The following is a 24,506-nucleotide window of genomic DNA, read 5'->3' as shown; positions in this document are numbered from 1 at the left end:
TTTCGGGTGGGTCACACCACTACACCACTTTGTGGGAATTTAGATCAACCGAAACCTAAAACTGACACAAAATTGTATAAAATCTCGTAAAGTATACCTATGATCGTTAAATTTTTTTTATTTTTTCGGGTGGGTTGTGGCCCACCCTAGCCCATGAAGGGCTCCACCACTGGTTTTGAGGTTTTTCTTTGTGCTTTTGCGGCTTTGATTTAAGATTGCCAAACATTTTTTTGGCGGAAATCAGATATCCTCCATGCATAACTACAATGACTATCCATCGAGTCTTGTGGGACCTAAATGAACGACTAGCTCTTCCTTTAAGTTTTAATAATTTTTCATGTTCAATGTTGAATTTAAACACAAAACATTGATTAAGCTAAAAGAGACCCGCCTTATTTCATCAAAACGCTTTTGGATAGGATTGTCAAACTTTACTTGTATCCTAATCTTGCTCTGTTCCATTCTTGCACATCTTTGCTTGAATCTAATTTTTAATTCAGAGTATCTTTTGCTTTTCCAAATCCAAAAGAAATACATACATGATTGAGTGTTGATTTTTGTATTTTTATGTCAATCTCATTCTTTTACACGTGGCAAGAAGTTGGGACCTCTACATTTTTCAAAAGAAACCTATGACTCCACATCCACTTAAAAAAGAAATAATACAAAAGTGATATTGGTGTGACCAATCATAAATGATCAATCATACCTACGACATAAGTACATTGTGTCAAAAAAAAGAAGTGTTCCAACACCACCATTATGATTTTGGATTTATAAGAGACCAATTATATCATAATTCACAAGTTTTTAAAATGTCTGCTTCTGTATATCATAATCAAATATGTATATATCATTTTCAAGTTCTGATATCTTAACAGATTTCAATAATTTCAAGTTCCTTCTAATAGTCTTATCATAATTGTTCCTATTTTCTATGTTTTTCTGTCTCATATTAAACTGAACAAGAAAGGGTATAGTAGCACTCAACAAAATTTATGCCTTGAAACATAACATCAATTGCATAACTCATTTGTGTGGCAGCAAAGTAAGGAAACACACCAACAAAACCTGATGTGAAATTCTTATGAAAAGAAAAAGTAAAAGAAAAAAAGCACTCACTTGAAGTGCATGTTTGCAACTAGATTCATCTAGTATTTATGAAATCTTAGTACACACTTTAACATAAAGAAACAGATACAAGTGAAAAATATGTAACCAAAATTTAACCAGTGTTCTGCATGCCAGCAGCAATACCCTTCATGGTAAGAATGAGTGTGTCTTCCAAACCAGGAGCATATTCACTTGTTGGATTCAATGTTACAAGTTCATCAGCTGGTTTACTTGTTTCAGCAGACTCTTTCGAGATTGGGGGGCGCACCTCCACCTTGTAGTTTGGATCGCGGATCCGTTTCAATGTGTAGGCTTGGAAAACATTAAGGGTTGTAATGTAGGAATCACGGAGTCTGAGTCTTTGCTTCAAGTAGGGATCACCTTCAAGAACTTCCTTGTGTGCAGCCACCTACCGATACAGAAGAATACAAAATCAGTCTAGTTCTTAGATGATGAAAGCGCAATATCTAACGAAGACTTAGACTCTATTTGGATAAACAACTTACTTAAGTGCTTATAGCATAAACAGTTATCATATACTAAATGCTTATATATAAGCTATTTCTATAACAAAAGATAAAATAAAGTCAAAGTGTTTTCATAAGTTATTATGGAGAACTTACGGAAATAAGCTGAAAATAGCTTACAGGCATGCCATAAGCTATTTCCATAAGATCTCCCAAACAGTCTAATGATTATGCAAATAGATAAGTTCAAATAAGTGATCCAAATAAGCTCTTAACCACTAAAAATTGGTCCAAAACTAATATAGTAAAAGGATCATTACCTGAAGTAGGAGTTTCTTAGTTTCTTCATATTTGCTTCGCAACTGTTCCCCAAATGGCCACAGATCCTTTGAAACTAGGAGCCTATCATTCAATGCGGCAATACCAGGGTCTCCCTTGGCAAACACCATTTCAACTAAATCAATTGTAACCCTAAAGAAAGGCCATTGATTGTACATCTCTTGCAGCATATGGAGATTCTTAACATCCTTCTGAACAACTTGTCTAAATGCTGCTCCAAAGCCCAGCCATACTGGAAGATGAAACCTTGTCTGTGTCCAGGCAAAGATCCATGGTATCGCACGCAGTGTTTCAATGCCTCCACTAGGCCTTCTCTTTGCCGGTCGACTTCCAATGTTCATCCTACCATACTCCATCTCTGGTGTAGCCTACATGACACAAAGTTGACAAAAATTGTTATAACCTAAAAGGTTAAATATGTTTGTAGTCGTTGCATAAAATTCAAACTTTTGAGTTTAGACCTGCATAAAATGACATTCAAATTAGGGTCAAATCTGTTTTTTTGACCCTAATTTGAATGTCACTTTACTTAACAATGAAGTAAAATTTAATGATTTTTGATGTCTTACCAGACGGAAATACTCAACAAAACGTGGTTCCTTGAACACAATTGAACGGTATTCCTCAGTAGCAATGACAGCCATCTGATCCATCAAGGCGCGCCATTCTGGTTTTGGAGAGCTTGGGGGACGCATTCCGTGTTCTAGAGTAGCAGCAGTGAAACGTTGCAGTGTCCTAAAGCACAAGTGTTCCTCACCGAACGACTGTTCAATAACTTCACCTTGAACTGTCACACGAAGAGATCCGTGAATTGTTTCCGGTGGTTGAGACAAGATGGCAAGATGAGTAGGTCCACCTCCTCTTCCAACAGTTCCACCACGACCATGGAACATGGTTAGCTTAACACCGAATTTCTGCGCAACTTTGATGAGGTCCTCCTGAGCCTTATATAGCTGCCATGCTGCAGAAAACCTTCCAGCATCTTTTCCTGAATCAGAATATCCAATCATAACTTCTTGCTTCCCATCGATCCGGTTTATGTACCAGTCTATGGAGAACAACCGAGCCAATGCAGCAGGAGCAGACTCAAGATCGTCAAGCTTCTCAAACAACGGAACGACTCTTAATGGATTCCTGACTTTGCATTCACGTTGAAGAAGTTCAACTGCCAGCACATCAGAAGGTGCAGTTGCCATCGAAATGATGTAAGCTCCAAAGTTGTCAGATGGAAGTTCTGCTATGACACGGAACGTGTCTAAAACATCTCTAATTTCATCGGTTTGGGGTAGGTCAGGTCCAAAAAGTGGCCTTTTGCCAATCAACTCAGACAAAAGCCATTCCTGTCTTTTTTCTTCAGACCATTCTTGGTAGGATCCAATTTCCAAATGTTTGGTAATGGCATCCATCACGTCAGTGTGACGATCAGACTCTTGCCTTATATCAAGCCTTACAAGTGACAGTCCGAAAGTGGAAACTTGCCTCAAGAAATCAAGAAGGCTTCCATCGGCAATTGCACGATCACCACAAGCACAGAGTGATCTGTAGCAGAGTTCAAGAGGTTCCAGAAACTACACAAATTAACTCTAGTTAGTATCTTTCGAACAAAGATAAATTCATTCAATCAAAAAATAGCATTGTCAGTATATAACTAAATGTTTTTATTCCATAAAAAGTACTGTATATAGTAAAACAAAGAGATATATACCTCATCAACATTGGTGAATGTGGCTTCTTCAGGAATTTCAGAATAGCCATGAGCTAGGAGATAACGAGAACGCTCACGAGTACGATAGAGCTTGTCCCTTACTTCACCGAGTACAACACGGTATGGTTCATTCAAAGGAATTTTTTTCCAGAACTCTACATCATGGAAGAAAATCAAGATTATCAAAAAAATGAACTAATCAACATATCAACACAAATATACATAACTAGCATTTAAGATTGTCACCCTTTCAACAAAAAAAACATTTAAGATTATCACCTATATAGTGTTTTGCAACTTCATCTTTCTTGGAATTCCTGTGAAGTTCTTCTGCGCGAACACGTAGCTCATCATTGCAACGCCACATAGAAAGCTAAAGAAACAAGAAAAGAAATCAGTTAAATGGTACTAAAAAAATAAACTAATCAAAATGTTAATTTCAAAAGGAGAAAAGGGGAGAAATGTGAATTACTTCAAACATAAGATCTTCTATCTGTGAATAATACAAATTAGCAGCCATCATTCTAGCTAACAAGCAAACATCCCTTGTCACTTCAGGAGTCACTCTTGGATTACCTGCATCATATATTATCTCATTTTTTAAATCACATTGGATATGCGTACGTATATACAGGCATACATATATGGATATAACAGATAAAAATCATACCGTCACGATCACCACCCATCCAAGATGAAAATTGGATAAGAGGAGCATTATATGGAACACGTTCGTTAATCCCTATGTTCTTCAATGCTGTATCAACACGGCGAAGAAATTTAGGGACACCCTTCCAAATTGTTTCATGGAAGTAACTCATGCCAGCCCTCATCTCATCTTGTGGAGTTGGTGGAGTCCTCTTGATTTCATCAGTACGGAATGCAGCTTGAATCTACAAAATAACAAAAAGTAACACAAGAAAATCATTTCAATTTGGCGAAAAATCTTAATATGTAACATCATTTCAATTCGGTGAAAAATCAAACAAAATCAAAAAAGGATTTGATGCTCACCTCCCTCTGGAGAGCTTCATCAAGCTCCTGCTTATCATCAGGAGTGATGTCTTTAGCGTACAATTGAGATAAACAGTTCCTTACCCTGTGAAAAGAACAAAAAAAGTTCAATTTTCTTATACATTCTGTTCAAAACTTCATTTTAAAAGAAAAATACTACATTATGAAACAAACCTTCCGTGCTTTTGAAGCAAAGATCGACGAACCGACTGAGTAGGATGAGCAGTAAGAACAAGATCAACGGTCTGGTTCTTCAATGCATCAAAAACTTCCTGAGGAGATTTCTTCATGTCAAACACGAGTTTCTTGAGAGTTTCCTCAATGTCGGATTCAGTGGTTGCATTACTCTCATCCCTAAAATCTCCCTTCTTCAACTTGTTCCTTCGGCGGTGCGCAATCTGAACCTCTTCAGCTAAGTTGGCCAAGTTAAGCATGTGTGAAAAGGACTTGGCAACAACAATTGAGTCACCTGCATCGAAACTTGTGATCAAATTTCCAAGCTCTTCAAGTTTCTTAGGATCATGCTTTCTTTCATATTCAGCAGAAAGTTCATACACTTCTTGAACCTGCACAACAGCATTTTAGCCTTTCAATCATACTGTGAAGAAAAAAAGTTCCGTCTCATTATGTCAAAGAGCATCAAACCCAGTGTTGCAAATTGCGAATAACGGAAAATAATTGTTGGTTCAAATTTTACAGAACTAGTGCCGCTATTGCTGGCATTTGACAACACTTTGTACTGAATCGTGTATCACAGGACAATAACAATTTGTCGAACTTATAGCCGCTATTCGGCAACACAGATCAAAGCAAATTATAAAAATATCTGAACAGAAAATCGGATTATTTCACTAAATCTACAGTCACAAAGGCCTAATAGTTCATGTTTCATATCTTTACCGATAACCTAATTAAACGTATATTCGAAATATTTAAAATTTAAATAAAAATAAAATACTAAACACTGGATCAATGAGAATTTCCCCTCTATAAAGGTCTTTTTTCCTGTTACAAGTCAAACATATAAAAAGAAATGTTTCCTTAAAACATTACAAATCTATAGAATTGACCTAATATCCAAAATCTGTCAAAAAAAATCAAATTTCCAATCTTTTTTCTCACCAACCAACCATATTGACTTTTAGAACCAAACAGTGAATAATCAAAATCAAATCTCAGAATTTTTTTCCAAATAATTCAAATTAAAGAACCAAAAAAGAAGAAGAAAACTCACAGAATCCTTCAGATCCTCTCCATGTAAATCCTGAAGAATATCAAGAAACCGATCCAACAACAAAGCATCATACTCAATAAGTTTATCATCTTCACTCACTTTTGCAGGAACCAATTGCCTAAGCTGTGCATCAATTGATGCCATTTTTTCCATCTTGTTTGCCATTGTAGCAATTCACTCTCTCTCACCTATAAAAACACAAAATTCAATAACCCTTCATGAAAACATAACACAAAAAACTCATCAAAAAAGTTAATTTAAACAATGGAAAACCATGAACACAAAACAAAATCAAGGGGCGAATCAAAACAACAACATCCTTAAATTATAATCAAATCCCGAAAATTATGAAAGAGATTTGACATGTTGAATATCATCAATGGATGACACGTGTACATAAACATACTAGTACTAGTGTTACATGTACAACATATATATTTTCATAAAAAAACAAATAAGAAAAAAAGTACAATAACATAGGATTTTTATTATCCTAGGAAAACATGTTATGTTATGAAACATGTATGTAACAAAAAAAAAAACATGGGATTTGTTGCATGACATATGATGAATGATAAAAAAGTTATTAGTACCGTGTTGTGTGCCAGACAGTTAGATACGAAGAAGAAGATGATGACAAGGAATGGAAAAATGGATCAGAAGGACAGTGTTTGTGATCTCAAGTAGTGAAGTGGGGTGTCTTTTTATAGAAAATTAGAGACATTTGTTACGTACATAAAGTTATAAACTAATAACTTTTTATTCTATTTTTGTAGCATATATTGGAATATGCTTTTCATTTTCAATATTCCTTGTATAGTTTAGGGATAGACTTAGAAGAAGGTTCAATTATTTTATTAATTTTTGGTCCTAGTTCACTTAATTTATGTAAAAATGTAATATTTTATTTTTTATTTTTTGAAAGAAAATGTCACATTTGATTATTTGATTTAAATTAAGGAAATTTTTTATATAAAAAAGTGAATTCCCCTAAAATAAAAATAAAAAAGTGAATATAATTTTATTGAATTGGTATTATCGAATTTACTATTATTTTTCCATTTAAAAAAAATGACTTATTTCTTAAGAGAATTCATTTCCTACCAATTTAAATTTAGGATATCCCTTTGTAACAAAAAAAAAAATTAGGATATCCCTCTCATTGTGAGAGAAACTTCAACTTCTCTCTAAAGGATATCCTAAATTTCGTCGGTCTCTGAAATCGTAAAATCTAGTAGTTTCTTTTAGGGAGATTAGTCACTTTAGTCCCTGAATGCAGATAAATTGAAAAATAGTCCCTGAATGTAGACTCTGTTAGTCAATTTAGTCCCTGAATGTAGACTTCGTTAGTCACTTTAGTTCCTGAGATTGACAAACAGAGTCTACATTCAGGGACTGTTTTGCAATTTCTCTGCATTCAGGGACTAAAGTGACTACTCATTTCCCATTCAGGGACTAAAGTGACTAATTCCCCTTTCTTATATTTAATTAAGTTTAAGGGTAAAACAGTAAAATAATTTTAAAATCCCTCCCCCTCCCCTCGCGAACCAATCACGTTTTTAATTAAAATATCTCTCCTCCCATCCCATCCGTTAAAATCCCTCCCCTCCCCTCCCCTCCTAATTCTCGAACCAAACGGATCCTAAGTTCCATTTCTCTTAGGAGGGGCGGGTTTAGGTTACTTTTTGGCTTAGAATTCATTTGCATCTTTTTTTTCCCATTTTTTATATTTAAATAAGTGATTTCCACACTTATCAAGTTTTTTGTTTTCTTTTCTTTTCCCATTATTTCATCGTCACAGTGCGGTGTTGTTCGTTATCTTGTGCGCCGATGTTTTATTTAGCGTCTTGCCGCGATGTTTGTTTGTTTCATATTGAATTATCTACTTCAATCCATCATAGATTCAATCAATGATTTCAACGTCAACATTACAGATCCAAAAACATGAATATTCTGTTAATTTAGATTTTGTCATATTATTAACTTGGATATTGTGAGTTTGTTCGCAAATTAATTCTTCATATTTTTAGTGATGTTGATCATATTATTGTATCTTATGTGTTAGATCGATTTGAATGCATTAATATCGTTTTGTTTTTACCAAAAAAAAAAGAGAAATCATTTCCAATTATTGTGAATGTAAAAAAAATAAATCGATTTTAGATTGATTAACTCTATGGTATAATTAAAAATAAAATAAGAAATATTAACTAATGTCTCGAATCACTTTTAAATTATAACGATTGTTTATTTTTGGGGTTCTTTTTCGGCAATAATGACACTCATAACGAAATAGAGTATAATTCTTACCAATGAACATTGGGTTAAACTATAAAGTATACTCGCTCCCTTCTAAGTTACAAACCCCTTTGAAGAGTTTTTAATCCCTAAATATAAGCTTCATGAGTTTTCCCTAAAATAAAAAAAAGCTTCATGAATTTGTTATACGCAATTATTTATTATATTCTTTTTTCAAACAAACATCTTATTAATGGTACTACTACTGAGTTATCTTAAAATATAAAAAATAAAAAGGATATCTTTGAAATATCAATATATACAAAATAGACACATTAAATTTATTAACCACACCTCTTAATACAAGTGAAAAAAGTCAAATGTGATTATAATAATTGATATAGGGAGTAATTTTTCAAATTTTTCAACAAATTTCAAATAAGATTGATTATTTTCGAGGGAACCTATTGAAAAGGGGGAAAATAAATAGTATCGAAATTGTGTGTTTATTATCGAAAATTGTATAAATCCACCTGTTTAATGTCATTGAAACACATTAAAATTGGTTTTTCTTTTACCTGGACCCTTTTGTTGACAACTGAAACCGATTATCAAATGGTATAAATGGGTTAAAATTTGGTTCACTATGATTAATACATGATGGGTTTGTTTTCTTTCTAATTATTTGAATTTTTTTTTAGGAAAATTAATTGGATTTATATACACCGTTTAACTAACCTATTTCACCTAAGTCTCCGTGAGCTTAACTCAATTGGTAAGGAAAATGCATAATATATGCAAGGTCTAGGGTTTGAATCTCAGACACCACCAAAAAAATATATTTCACCTAAAAAAACTAATCAAGGCCATTTTGAAATAAAAATTCACTCTTAGTTGCGCTATTTATCGTGAGGCTTTTCATTGCGAATTGCATCATGAACTATTTATTGTCAACCAATACACTCTTTCTTTGGCAGTCGGTAGTGGAGTGTAATCGTAGTCAAACTTTCAACTATGTAGTGTTAAAAAGCTTTCCCAAACATGGTGGTGAAGTTTGATTTTTCAATTATAAGATCTAACTCAGCTGACAATATCACTTTCATAAAAGTTCGAATAAATAGAACCTCACAATTGTGAGTTTTGAGAGATGCTTCTCAATTCGTTTATCAACCAAAAAACAATTAGCTTCTCCAATTTGGACTAGTTTTAATGTCATGAACACGTGTTTTAATGCAACATGTTGAAATCTTTGATCCTTTTTACACATATACGAATACCAAATTGAGTTTGAAAAATGGAAGAAAAAGATCTTTGAAGCAATTTGAAAATAGATAGATTAAATGAACAAAATTATATATATATATATATATATATATATATATATATATATATATATATATATATATATATCCATCATGGCATCCCTTTTCATTTCCACCACAAATTGGGTTTCTTTGCTTTTGCTAAAGACAAATATTCATTCAACACTGATGTCGGGGTTGTATTGTTTTTGGAGGCTTTAAGTTTGATTAATAACATTCTTTTTTTGACGTTGATACTCACGGGACAAAATAACAGAATAGTACCAACTTAACTTAAGATTATCTTATCTTAATAAGCTTGCTATTCCTATTGAAAACAACCGACTAATTCAATGAGTTCAATCCCACCGTTCATTTATGAGAGATTATTCGATGAGTATTCTATTGAAATTGACATCGAAGTAAATTGAATGAGATCTTACAAAAATCACACGTCAAAGTCTCAAACCAAACATTAATAGAACAGTACAAGTTGGTTAAAAGAAAATTAATAATTATTTTGATACTACTATTTTTTCCTAAAAAAGATTAACAAAAAAATTATAAAGTTTTTATTTTTGTACGCATTATTAAGCCTATTTTGATATTATTATATTTTTTATCGGTTTAAATACACATTAATTATTTGATAAACTTTTGTTTTTTGTTACAAAAGTTGCCACAATTCATAGCAAAATTTGGGTTTATGTATATGGTATATGCTTCAGCTATAATAATTCGTCAATGTCTAAAATTGATGAAAAAAATGGATAAATAAGATTTATTAATATTGTCTAGCTACGACATCATCAACCAACAATATATTTATCTAAATGGTTTGAGATTCAAACTTCTTAAACAATAAATAAACCTCTAACTTTTGTTTATAGAAAAAGAATTGTGTGCATAGCAAGTTCTCTAACAAAAATCAATCACGGTTAAAACTCGTGTCTATAACATGTTAAAAAGAAAACTACAACATTATTATCATATACTAAGTGTGTTTGTTGAAGCGATGGGAAGCCTGCAAACCCACTTTTGGTGTGATGCTATATTTTATAGCTTCTTTTTTTTCACGTCAAAATTGCCTTGAGACGTGATAATTAGGCGTAAAACGCATATCCAAACAAGCTATAAGTATTTGTTTGATTCTGCGATAAAAAGGCATCAACTATGTGTTTTTTCCGGAAGCTAGTAGTATTAGCTTGTTGTTTTCATATCGAGAAGCAATATATGCTACAGTTATGGTGACAACCGTACAATCAAACACAGTACAACTTGTACCTACCGTCTACGAATGTGTAGGGATAGATTATCGATCATGAGCTCGACAACTAAGAATTGATAGTTTTTCGTTATTTTTCTTTTTAATAAATTGTTGTTGGAATAAATGAAAATCTATACATGTTTAAGCATTTTAGATGGAAGGAGTAGGTACATTTTTCTTTTATATTTGTTTGGATTACTTCCTTATCTCTACACAAGATAAAACAGTTTTATTTTATTTCTAGTGTTTCATTTTTCAATTCTAAAATAAAAGCATTTGTCATTTTGTATTATTAAATTTTCGAACTGAATTTTGTATTATTAATTATTGAACAAAAGATTCTTCAAAAAATTATTGAATAAAAATAAAGACATTATTCGTACCTGGTTTATTTATAATATTATTGTCATTGTCGTGATGGTCCATTTCTCTGTTTCACTTAATTAAACATTTTGACAAAAGAAAAAAAGTAAATCAGAGGAACTAAGCACACAGTTTTTCAACTTCAAATATTATTTTTATAAGCTTGTATAAAAAAAAAAATTAATTTTATAAGGTAATAGAGTAATAGACTCCATTGATTGGTTTGAATTTTGATGGTGCATCATGACTCAACATGAGTTAACCATATTGCAACTTTTTAATTATATTTTAATTTATGATTACGTTGGAACTACTAAGAAACTAACTACGAGTCACTAAGCATGCGATGGTACAGAAAAAAATATGATTAAATAATGGCTGGCATGATAATAATCGTTCGTACATGCTTCTACAAAGACAATACATCCCATGTGGTTTTTGTTTTAAAAATGTTACTATATTTTTTTTTTCTAATTTGAAATCCAAAATATTACCCTGAACGAGGCTGCTTGTGTATTACACCGACTTTGCTGTGGGATTTGTTTTTTAATTGAGAAGAACTTTGGATCCGGAACAGGTGAGTGTCGATAATCATGTATACAAACACTTCAATGTTCAAGTCAGTTTTGGGTTAAGTTTGTAGAGTTCGTGGAGAATGAGAGTGTATTCCCTTCGAAATAAAATATAAACAAAAGTCGTAGTTGAAAAGTCATTGAATGTGGTTAAATAATTAATTTATATATATATATATATATATATATATATATATATATATATATATATATATATAAATTAAAAGAAACTATTATTTTTGCTTCCTTAAAAAAAACTATTATTTTTGCTTATATTTTATTTTGGATTGAGTATCAATTTTTTTTTTATTCCTGAGGTATGTTTACCGGCTTGGCAAAGTTACAGTAAATTAAGGTCATTTGGTCGATAACAACATGATATTGAGTTTAGTATGATATGTTGACTATTGTTAATCTACATTGATGTCTTTGATTCTATGTGGTTATCAGTCGCATTGTGATTATGGGACTATGATTCAAATAATATTGCACCAATGATTTTAGGCACAATCTAAATTAGTTTCCCCAAATGATGGCTTCCTGCAGGGTTGGTCCAATTAAAAGGTCACCAATGTGACACTTATGGTGTGGAAGAGGGTAAAGAGTGATCGTTGGTACATAAGACAGAGTGGCTCTCGACATGTTTTTAGGAAAAGGGATACATGAAATGAATCATATTTACATCGATTGAAAGAGATCTTGAGATTGTGCATGTGTGAGACTATATGATTGAAGGATAACTTATAAGATTTGATTGGTACCACCATACCAATAAGATGCATTTTCTTTTATGTACTCTATAACATAAGAATTATATAGTTAAGTGTGTTTGATTTGTGATTATTATCGTGTACAGTCAAAATTAATTAAAATTTTGAAAGTGTAATACAAGGTAAGTAACCTTTGTCATCTTATAAGGAACTCTGATTTATCAATAATCAACTTAAGAACGGAAATACATTAATAAAATCAGTTTTGTTGTCCTAAATAGTTTGACCATGTGAGAAATTCAATTAATTAAAAACAATCCATCCAATACCGTAAGTGTAGTTCAGTTGATAGCTACCAGGGATAATTTGTGTAGAGATCGGGGTTCGAACTCCGAATTCCCTACACATAATGTGTGTGAATCTAGCCACTAAGTTACTTGACAAAAAAAAAAAACATTCCATCCCGTAGTTTTAGATGTATTTCGTTGAAATCTATCGCAAGTTCTAGATGATCATTTGTTTAAATCTATACTCTTGATTATAGATTGCCATGGGTCTATAACTTATGGATCTTATATGTTTTTCTATTGTTACTTGAGGACAAGCAACAATTTTAGTTTCGAGTTGTGATGACATGTCATCTTACGTTATTATTAGCATATTTTTTAGTCTATTTTAGTAGGTTTTACTATCAAAGTATCGGAGTATTAGATCAATTGTCTATGATTTTGCGACATTTGTAATGTTTTTTATATTTGGGTTTGTAATTCTATTCTTCCCGAAACATAGCAATTTTAGGGTGTTCTTAAAGCAATTCACGAAGAAATCAAGCAAATCAAGCAAAGCGCCTCTTGCTTACGAGTTAGCTCCAATCTGAAGATTTATACGGTCATTAGGAAGGTGAAAAATGAAGATTCAAGAGGCTTTAGGAGACTTTACAAAGGGAGGAATTATGTTCCCAAGTTCCAAGACATTTTACTTTGATGAAAACACCTCAACAGGAGAAGAAAATAGACATTTCAGCATAGAATTTGCACTAAAGCGCCCATGCGCATGCATGGGGGCTCCTGGCGCCCAGACATGCAAGGCGCATGTGCCTGGTGCATGGCTGAGGCGCCTAGCGCCCAGTTCCTTGCGAAAAAGTCACATTTTGTGACTTATTCGCCTCTGAAAGCCCATATTTTTAGCCCAAGTTAGGTGAATACTTTCCCTATAAATACCGTCTTCCTCATTCACAATTTCTCGTTCAGAACTGTAGCAGTTCAAGAGGAAGGTGATTCTAGGAGCCAAGGAGGAGTTCTATCTTCTCCTATCTTTTCTAGAATATGTTTTTATCTTTTTGTATTTTGTCTTAGTTATCATGTGTAACTAGATATTTATAGGCTAGGGTTCTAACATGAAACCTCTATTTGTTTTGTTGGATAATTATTTAATATTAATGTTGTTTATTTCAGTATATTTTCGGTTCGATATTAAGTTTTATTAGGATTAATTTATTCTGGCGAAGTGCCACCCTAGATTAGGTATTTAGGTTGTGACATGACCTAACATTGATATTACAACTTATATCTTGGTATTTATATCCTTATACTAATAACTACATGTATAGGAAGTAAGTGATTAATAACTAGACGAAATATGCAGAAAGCGAGTTGACCCTAGTAGTAAGTACTTAGGAGGTGACATTACTAATATTGAGTAAAATATGTTGAACCTAGGATGTAACTAGTTATTAATTAGGAAAACAAGCAACAAGGGGAGCAAACCTAGTAAGACCATTATCCTCGACCTTTAGGTAAGGTAGACGCTGATAGAGCTGCCCGTTTGTAGAACTACTTAGAGGGGAGAAGGATAATGTGCTATGAGTGTCCTCAGTTTCATGGATGGGAAGACCTTCGGGAACATTGACCTTTTCAATTATCTTTGAATTAGCAAGACAGTGCACGTAAGGATCACCGTGCGATCAGCAAGTGCAGCTTGAAAATCGACTTGGTCAGAACGTCACAACGGTCTCATCACTTGTATTGTCTACTTAAGATAACTAAACGCGACATGAATGTTATTTAAATCCAACAAAATAAATAGGGGGATTTAAAGAGTCCTAACCGCTGCTTACTTTTCTGCAACCAAACCAGGTAACTTGCTCTGTTGCAAACAGATAAAAATTGCAATCTCTAACTCTTAACTCTTTTATTTTATATCGTCAACTTAAAATAAGTAACACGAGCTGTTTAGACGAAACGACAATCCATGTGGATATGATACTCTACTTATCACTTTATTACTTGGTAAACAATTTGGTACACTTACCTAATCCGACCATCATCCTCCTCTAGAACCATTTCCATGTCCAAAGCATGAAATTATTGGAAGAGGCACAGCTATGATGACATTTCCTTGATTGCCACCCCTTTCATTGGCCTCTAAACCTCCACTAATTGTACCTTCATTGCGTTGAAACATATCAGATGATCGTTAAGAAACCATCGATAAGACAAAAACTCATCGCATGTTGGCCCAACTCTACTTCTCCAACAATGAAACTTAGACCTTCTTCATCTTTTGCCTCCAATGAAAGCCCTCCCACATCCAAAATCAGCCATAGTTCGACAAACAACAAAACTTCACACTCTCAGTCAAGAAAGATGAAAGAATGCGAATATGCTCATATTAACTAGAGATCTCCTATCCTAGATATCCCCATCATTTTGCAATATTTTTTTAAGACTCTAAGGAAACCCTAACTAAGCTATATTTTCAATTGAAAAATGATTAATTGGTTTTGTCTACTAATTTGAAATCTTTTTTTTTTTTGATCAAGTAGCCTAGTGGCTAGAAAAATTCACCTTAATAAGTGAGATGTTCGGGGTTCGAACCCCGGCCCCTACATATAATATGCATTGTCCCTTACCAAATGAGCTAAGCTCATGGGAACTGATAATTTGAAATCTACTATGTCATATGATAGATTAAATAATCTTACTACTTTTGGTAACTTAAATAATATTGTTTTGATCTCTATAAAAAATAATTCCTTATAGAATCTTACTTACGAGCTTAATATTTAACGATTTCACAAAAAAAATATATAAGGAGAAAACAATTTTAATGATTCTAAGGACATCAATTTTTTCTGTATTTTCTTTTTGACAAGGACATCAAATATCTTAATCAGTGAAATACAAAAGTTATTATGATTGATGATATCAACTCAAATAAGTAACCTCAACGTTCTTTTTGTTGATCAATAAATAATTTGCCTTTCACCCAAAACATCAACCTTAATTTAAGGGATCTTTAATAAGTCATCGTAAATTTAACTAAGTTGATATAAATAATATATAGTATATGGAAAGTTTAGGGTTCGAATCCCATACATCACAAAAAAAAAAAAGGCTTTTAAAAAATTCAATTTAACGATTATTCCGATCTCCCATCTTTAAAATTTGCAGCTTTTTAATTCCCGTGAGCTTAGCTCAATCGGTAGGAACATTGCATAATTTATATTGAGGCTGGGGTTTGAACCCCGGACACTAGGGTTGAGAATAGGCCAGGCCAGGGCAGACTTTGATAGGCCTGAGTCTGGCCTACGAAAAAATTTGCAGGCCTGAGCCTGACCTATGGCCTTTCATAGGCCTATTTTTTTGGCCTGGTCTGAAAGCCTATTTACAGGTCTACTTACTATTAAAGTCACTAAACATTCCATTTTATCTACTTTTAAATAGGCTTAATAGGCCTCAAAGCCTATTTCAGTGTAAAACTTGTCTATCACTACTATAAGACCTTAAAAGCCTATTTCACTATAAAGCTTTAAAGCCTATTTAAAAAGTCCACTATGAAGCCTTACATGCATAAACAGGCCGGCCTATTATGCTTCATAGGCTTTTTTGATAGTCTAAGTCTGACCTATTTACTTAAATAAGCTTTTTAAAAAGCTTAAGCCTAGCCTTTTTAATAAACAGGCCAGACCCCTGTAGGCCGGCCTGACCTATTCCCAACCCTATCGGACACCCCACTCTCAACATTTAAATATGTGAGTTCTAGTCACTAGACTACAAGACAAAAAAAAATCCGGCTTTTTTCTCCATTAACTCCAAGTGGTGTATATATATTGAGTTTTCCACCTTTTCCTTTTGACCCGTCTCTTTGCTATTTTGACTTCAATTTTGCGTATCACTTGGCTGAGTGAGTAAGCTCACGTTCTCAACTTTGGTTTCCCATTTGCTTCACATTTTGGAGTTTTCGGTGGGATACGTTGACTTGGCCAAACATAAGTTGACTTGGTGCATCAGTTTGAGTGAATTTCTCAAGCAAATTATGGATTCCAAACGTATATTAGATGTATCGAAAAGCAAAAAGCATATCCCATTGGTCAATAAAATCAAGCAAAAAGCATATCCCATTGGCATAAAAGCTCTAAATAATGACAAGACGTATCCAAAACTGTCCCTATTAGATTATAAGTGTATTGTACCAAAAAAAAAAAGAAAAAAAAAAAGAAGTGTATACACATAAATGGTGAGGGTGATTATCCTTGCATCACAACATTATGTTGAAGATAAGCAGCACAACATTAAAAATCGACATATTTATATTTTGTGTCTCGCTAACAAGTGTCTAATGACATTGGTTAAAAAATCTATCAATAAAAATTTTATTTTAAAAATATAAATTTTTACTTTTGTTTTAACAATGTTTACGCCACTTTTTAATACAAACTTACGAATTTTAACATTTTAATTAATGTTTCAAGAACATTCATTAACATTCGCCTTGTATTTTTAGCATTCACCATAGTTTAGGGATAGATATATAGAATGGCAATGGTGGGCTCCTGCCACCTAATGTTTGAAAAACTATCTATATTATTTATCAACTAATGTAAAAAAAAAAACCTAAGCAAAAGAAGTTGTTGTCATGACACCATGTTTATCAATTATTTGGTCAAAATATCATCTTTAATTATCAATTACCATCCTTTTAAATCACTAATACAATAATGAATTTTGGTAATGGTTGACGTTTGAGATTACTTATATGAAAGAAATTGTTGACTTGTGGCATATTATTTTCTAGAATTTTCGAAGTACTTCTCTATTTTTTGTGTAGTTATTCAACTGCTTCACCTAATTACATATTAAAATTCTTGAACTTTAATGTGGCATGAGTTGAGGTCTTTATCATAGGCATGATGCATGGTTGATAAGTTGAATCAACTATATAAGATAATATAACGCCCTCAATTATACGTGATTTTAAATTATGGTTAGCGTATCATAACGTGATATATAATCAGTTATCTTCCTATCAAAAGGTTACTCGATTATATTACAATTTTCTAAGTCAATGATTTGGGGAGCCCTGCAGCTGGGACAGCTGCATGTGCAAATAATTCCATAATTATATATGTACCATTATTTATTTTTATTTTTTTTTGAAGAAATTGTGTACCATTTATTTTGTTGACTTTTCTATTGATAGTGTTTACTTATTCCTCTATATGCTCCACTCTTTTTCTTAAAATAATATATTGTTATTTATTCCTTCCGATCACGTTTATAAGCAAAAAATTAATTTTTAAGTTTATTCAACATCTAATATATTTGGTCTATAATATATACCAAATATATTAGGTATTGAATGAATCTAAAAAGTAATTTTTTTGTCTATAAATGTGATCGGAAGGAGTATATTGTTGACAGCTGCATACTATGTTTTTTGAATGAAGAAACTTTTTTTTTTCTCAGTTTCAAAGAGGTCGGTCACATACCTTATATTGTTGACTTTCACGTATGTTTATGCCAAAAATTAGTATTATATTTTGCTATGGTAACTCATTTGTGTTTGTTTAATCGTGTTAATTTGGAACCTTTTCTCTAGGTGACGTTCATAACTCAACAGGAGTACACTAAATGAATGTAAAAACTGTTTTTTAATGGTGAATAGAAGAAAAAAATTATATGAAACAATTTAAAAGCTTTGTTATTCATGGAAATTAAAAGAAAACATGATATGGAAGTTAGATAAATCTTTGTATGGTCTAAAACAAACTCCTATGAAATGACATGAAAAAATTGACAATCTAATAATATCAAATGAGTATAAAGCAAATGAAAGTAACAAATATATTTACTACAAATATGAAAATAACATTTGTACAATCACATATTTTTATGTAGACGACTTGCTCATATTTAGTTCAAATTTTATGCTATAAATTATGTGAAATCATTGTAGAGCAACAACATTGATATGAAAGACCCAGGAAAAACTGATGTAATTTTCGGTATCAAGATTACTTTAACAGAAAGAGAATTTCTTTGGATCAATCTCACTATGTTGAGAAGATCTCATTGAAAATATAATTATTTTGACTCTAAACCTGCAAGCGCATCTTATTATTCAAATATAAAACTTTTCAAGAACATTGAAGATGATGTTAAAATAACATATGTGTATGTCGTGGGACTTTTATGCAAGTCTAAAAGTAGACAAAGTAAGAAGCATATCCATGCTATTGGAAGTGTCATGAGATGCCTTAAAATACCATGAATCTAGGATTATTGTCGGTATCCTATTGTACTTGCATGATACAGACGGAACACTTTAATGGATGATTCCTAAGCTACCAGTGGCTACACATTGAGTATCACCAGATGAGCAGTTTCTTGAAAAAAAATACAATATTTACTTATTTCACTATAGAATGAATCTGAGATAAGAGAACTATAGAAAACTAATGAAGAAGTAAGTTGGTAAGGTGCTTTGCTAGTTGAGATCCTCTTGTAGAAAAATTGTTGCCAACTGTGTTAATTCATTGTGATAGTACTACAACTATTATAAAATTGAGAATCATTACTACAATGGTAAGAGACAACAACTAAGACACAAACACAAAGGAATTAGAGAGCTAGTTACTCTCTAAAGAAATGGTTAATGTAGATCATGTACGTGTTGATGAAAACTTAGTTGATCCTTTGACAAAAGGAATAACTAAACAGAAAGTCCTACACACATCCAATAGGATGAGACTAATGCCCATGGATCACAAGTGATGGTAATCCATCCTAAATGACTAGAGATCCCAAGAAATAGGTTCAATGGGCAATAACAAGTCATGATGTGATAGAACATGCTATGATAAAATTAGAGAAGCATGATTCTTGCAGCCACAAGAGGATGAGATAATAGAAACTCTTAATGAGATCTATACTATATGTGGAGTGAGTACCTAGCTACAAAAGTACTTTGAACTAGTGTTGTGTGAAATTTGAAGGAAATTGGAAGGTTGGAAGATCAAACACCAAGTCATGAGACTTTGAACCAATATTGTGTGAATTGAAAAAAATAGAGTTTGGAGGTCCCACATAAAATAGAACACACATATTAATAGTATTTATATTATGATATTTAATTTTTAAGTACCTGATAATGATAAAAATAATAGTAATTATTTTTTTTATTCAAGCATACCACTTTCCATAATTTTTGCTTACGTTGGTTGTGATAAGATTGAGAATCCATTTGATTTTCTTATCTCTCATTCATTCATATCCAATTTGTTTGTTTCTTCCCCTTTTGTGGGTTTGTTTATTTTTGTCATATCCACAAGAGTCCTTGAACTGATTGGCTCCCACACTTGTAGCTAAATTGAGCTACAAAATCTCTATATAAAACAGAGGCCTTCACTTGGTTCACAAATACACACCAAAGAGTTCTATTGAGTTATCGAGATTTTTTTTTTTCCTCATCTCCCTCTTTCTACTCGATGCACTCCCGTTCCACTTCTCCCATCTCTTTTATGTACCTTCAATATTAACTGTTCTTAAGATCATAGTCCCTTTCGAGATCTATGTGCCTTCGGAATTAAGAACGATCTTAGATAGTCCCTTCAATAAATTATATCCCTTTGGAATAAAGAGTACTTTTAAAATCGTAGTCATTTTTTAGGAATAATAACGTCCCTTCGAAATTAAGAATAAAATATATATATATATATATATATATATATATATATATATATATCTTTTTGATAATTTTCCACCTTTGGAGTAGCTAGAGGTTAGAATAGTGGTAGCACTATAACTCAGTGGTGGTAATACCATATCAATATTTTAGAAAAGTTAAATGTTAGAATGATTAAGTGGTCTCAATACTATAACAGAGAGTGGTCACAATACCATATTAAAATGATTTCAATGTTAAATTCGAATTACCTTAATAGCCATATTTAAGGGTGTAATTCTCGAACGATTAGCTATAATGCAATAGTTAATCGCACAGTTGTAGCTGAACCTTTTTTATCCTGGAGACAACGTGATTGATAGTCTACCTTACATAAATTTTGGACAGCGTCACAAAATTTCTTAAAGAGAGCAACCTGATCGTGACTCAGCCCAATAATAACTTCGGTGGATGAAAATTCTTTTTCAAAAGTAGACTTTAGAAATCCAAAATACTAACAATTTAGAAATTCAAAACCAACATGAGGTTTATTGGTAGACTTCTCTATATTAACACTACATACCAGACATAACATAAGTCAATTCTTACATGCACCAACACTTTCACACTATAAAGCTGCATGCATAGTAATTAGATATGTCAAGCACAATTCTGGTCATGGTATCTTATTATACTATCTCATAGAATCACCATACATAACTGCAACAGCTTCATTAACAAGTAATCAAAAAATTAAGATTCAGACTTCAATATTTTCTCTCATTTTCTCCCTTTTATCATTTTCTATTAGTTTTCAATTTTCTCAACAATTACAATCATTTTGCTCACGTATATACAACGTTAATTAATGATAATCAAATTCATGGAAATAAGAGAAGGAATAAGAGAAAATATGGATTGTATGTTTATTATCGATGATGCATGCTAGATCAAAAGAAATAAGAGAAAATATGGATTGTATTTTTAAGACAAACAATAACAATTGCACACTTCTTAATTTATTGTACAAATATTACATGTCCTTCTCCAAGTAGAGAACAGAGACAAACCAACTATATTGCAATCTAAAACCACTAGTAAAAAAATAACTAAATTAAAGAAATAAGTGTGAATTTTAATGTTACCATCAATTCCAAGCCTTGGATATGTTAAAGTGCTATTATTAACCGGCTCACTGAAAACTTTCATACCAAGAAAGGCAACATTCACAAAAAATATTTCCATTCCAATCTCAAATGGATTAGATATGAGTGTGACATTTTCTAATGATAATTTTTCATATTCAAATGAATACCAATTAGATGAATTCCAATAGGGAATTGGCCTAGGTGAATTTTTACTCTTGTAATATAAAGTCAACCCTTTAGGATCGAAAACCAAACTATAAGGACCATCAACATTTTCTTTTTCTGAAAGCCTACTAACAAGTTTTGAAGGTCCATTAGCCTTTAAATATTGATCAACCAAAAGGGTATCTGTAGGATGATCAAAACTTTGCCAAACAAATTTACCTTTATAGTATCAATTAAAACCATGTTACTATTTGAGAGTAACCTAAAGGCAATAACACCTTATTGGAAGTGTTTGTTTGCCAAATAATTCTTCCATCAGCATTAGCCAACACAAGATTTTCATCAACTTCTAATGAAAAAGTTGCATTTTCATCAACTGGGCTGCCTCTATTTGCTTCCCACACCCACCAGAAAAGCTGCTCCGATCGTTGAAGTCCCATTCGAAGTGCTAGAGTGAAGGCATTTGGGGTAGTGTTGTAAAAACCAACTTGGAATGGAGCATTGAATATGTTTATCATTCTGTAATTTCCTCCATATTCTTTTAAATTTATTTTAAAAGAATTAATATAAAAATATGACATAATCTTGAATGATTAAATGAATGTATATCTAACCAAACATTATAATTGTATTCACCATTCTAGTATGGATGAGAAGGATGCCAAATGAATATATTGTCGTGTTCTATTCTATCTAGCTGTCCGCGACAACATGAAATAATTTTTTTTTTTTTTTGAAACGAATAGGAAATTATAATTTTTTGTCAAAAAAAAATAATTAAATCTTCACCAAAAATAAAAAATAAAAAATTAAATGATATATATTATCACTTGCTTTTGATTTAGTTGAACATGGTAGCATTTAAAGCGTATATTTGGATGAGATAAGGTTTGTAGAAAAATCAATTTCTTTCCAAAGTTAGTAACCCAAATTTTGTTTTTCAATGTTAACTTTTTATTTTTATTTTTAATATCGTAATAAAATGTTAATATTTTATAAGAATTTTTCATTCAAAACATGCTCCGAACATATGAGGCAGCTTTTTTACAAGCTCTTTCTAGAACGGTACAAGTCCACCGTGGGAAAATACTCTCAACAAAAAGCATTAGAGTGAGAGTTTAAATATTTTATCAGAACGTGTTAGTATAAATGGAGCAGACAAGAAGGTTGAAGATGATAAGAAGATTATACAATGCAAAAGTTAAAATGATGAGTTTTCCTTGTTTACATCAAGTTACGGTTGGTGAAGTCATGGGCTTATTTGAAGCTCTCCAATGGCTTAGTGACATGTCGTTAGATAATATATATATCGATTTCGAGCTTGATTCTAAAATTACTTGTGATGCATTCCGCTCCAGTAAAGACGATCTCTCTGAGTTTGGACATGTCATTGCATCTTGTAAAGCTCTCTTTTCCGCTTTCTTCATCAACTCTAGTGTAAAGTTCACTAGGCGACAAGCAAATGCAGCAGCTCATGCGCTTGCAAGAGAGCCTACATTTCTAGCTAGTCCGGTCATTTATTATCATATCCCTTCTTGTATTGAAACAATTATTGTAAATGAAATGCAATGCAATGAGTTTTGTTCCCTTAAAAAAAAAAAAGATTAAAGAACTAAATACATTCTCTTTCCGCATGGATATTTTGATATCATTTTTTATGTTATCATTGCTTAGGTTATCTCCTGTTTGGTTCTCGGTCTATTCTGGTTAGAAAATCTGGATTTTTAAATGTTTACATCTAAAAATAACTGTCCTTGTTAGTATAATTTAGCATGTAGGCTATTGCAACAATCAAGAGAGTAAGCACTTCAGCTTAGTGAAGGATAGGTGATGCCATAAAAATCAAGCGAGTGAGCTGATTCTTTCTAAAGACCATTAACCTAGAATTTGTCGTTGGAGGCTCAAAACGGAATCACATGCGTAGTAGGACTGAATAATGATGAATTACCCACAATTTACTGCTCTTAATCCCCGACAACCACTACGAGGTACGAGGTTATGAACACGATCAATAATGGAGTTGCGCATAAAGAAATCGTGTCAATGAATCATGTCGAGGAGAGGAGAACGAAGAAGTGTTTCTAGCAAGAAATGCATCATGGATCTATAGCTCGAATACATCTTTTTTCTTTCGTAGTATATCTATATCTCCATCTTGTGAGCGATATTCATTTAAGGTTATGTTGTCAATCAGTTCTCTCACTTCTGCAGCTGATTTGATATACATAACTACATGATGACGCATCCAAGAGCATGCGTATTGTGCAAAGGACATCTTTTTAAAAGCAATCTTAACCTCTCCCAAGCGTCATAAATTGATTCACCATTTTGCTGGATAAACGTATAAATCTCTTCCTTCTTCTCCAAGTATTTAATGATTGGAAAGAAAAGTTCGAGAATCTGCCTCTCAATTGGTCATAAGTAGCGATTGTGCCACTTGGAAGTTCTTCGAGCCAAAATTTTGTGTGGCCAGTGAGTAAGTATCCGAACAAACCGAGTCTCTTGTATTGTTTTGAGACGCTGGGTGGTTTTGTGGTTTTATAAGATTTTCCAAAGAATTGGTTGTCCTTAAGAGCATTTAGGGTTGAATTATTGGTGTCGAAAGCGACTGGATTCTCAGGTTGGAACCCAAGGGATACCTCCTCCAAGTTGTAAAGCATTCCATAGTCTCCAAGTATGATACAGAGAATATCTCCCATCTCAGATTTTTCGGATGAAAAATCAATATCGCCGAGAGTAAGACAGATGCTACTATGATATCTTCTTATTTGTCTAATTGGTTGAGTCTGGCAATTTTTTTTTCTATTTTTGGGTCAAAGAGTAGGATACCTGAAAATGCACCTCACATAGAAATAATTCAAAATACCTTTTGTTGGACTGCACAAAAGAAATAAACACAAACAACAATTGTTCCATTTTTTTCTTG

At 32.5% G+C, this 24,506-nt stretch overlaps 1 protein-coding gene and 1 pseudogene across 1 annotated transcript; both read right to left on the bottom strand.

Moving 5' to 3' along the window:
• Positions 1-995: 995 nt before the first annotated feature.
• On the bottom strand, positions 996-6,621 carry LOC11407264 (phosphoenolpyruvate carboxylase). The gene is made up of 11 exons (XM_003596337.4): positions 6,466-6,621; positions 5,873-6,060; positions 4,813-5,204; positions 4,639-4,723; positions 4,295-4,517; positions 4,097-4,200; positions 3,904-3,997; positions 3,625-3,779; positions 2,489-3,487; positions 1,901-2,287; positions 996-1,522 (listed from the first exon to the last, which is right to left on the bottom strand). Exons 2-11 carry the CDS (start codon positions 6,035-6,037, stop codon positions 1,226-1,228), a joined length of 2,901 nt encoding a protein of 966 aa, XP_003596385.1. The 5' UTR covers positions 6,038-6,060; positions 6,466-6,621; the 3' UTR covers positions 996-1,225.
• Positions 6,622-14,645: 8,024 nt separating this feature from the next.
• Positions 14,646-24,279, bottom strand: LOC11406242 (epidermis-specific secreted glycoprotein EP1-like; annotated as a pseudogene).
• Between the last annotated feature and the right edge of the window lie 227 nt (positions 24,280-24,506).

Source organism: Medicago truncatula, chromosome 2 (genome assembly GCF_003473485.1).
Source record: "Medicago truncatula cultivar Jemalong A17 chromosome 2, MtrunA17r5.0-ANR, whole genome shotgun sequence".
Classification (NCBI taxonomy): Eukaryota; Viridiplantae; Streptophyta; class Magnoliopsida; order Fabales; family Fabaceae; genus Medicago; species Medicago truncatula.
Note: the sequence above shows the minus strand (reverse complement) of the source record. Positions and strands in the feature narration are given on the sequence as shown.

Excerpts from the sequence above, each read along its gene's own strand:
- LOC11407264 (XM_003596337.4), bottom strand. The coding sequence starts at position 6,037 with ATGGCAAACAAGATGGAAAAAATGGCATCAATTGATGCACAGCTTAGG. Across the intron at positions 4,518-4,638 it reads ATGAAGCTCTCCAGAGGGAG|ATTCAAGCTGCATTCCGTAC; the intron begins GTGAGCATCAAA and ends GTTATTTTGTAG. Across the intron at positions 3,488-3,624 it reads CATTCACCAATGTTGATGAG|TTTCTGGAACCTCTTGAACT; the intron begins GTATATATCTCT and ends TAATTTGTGTAG.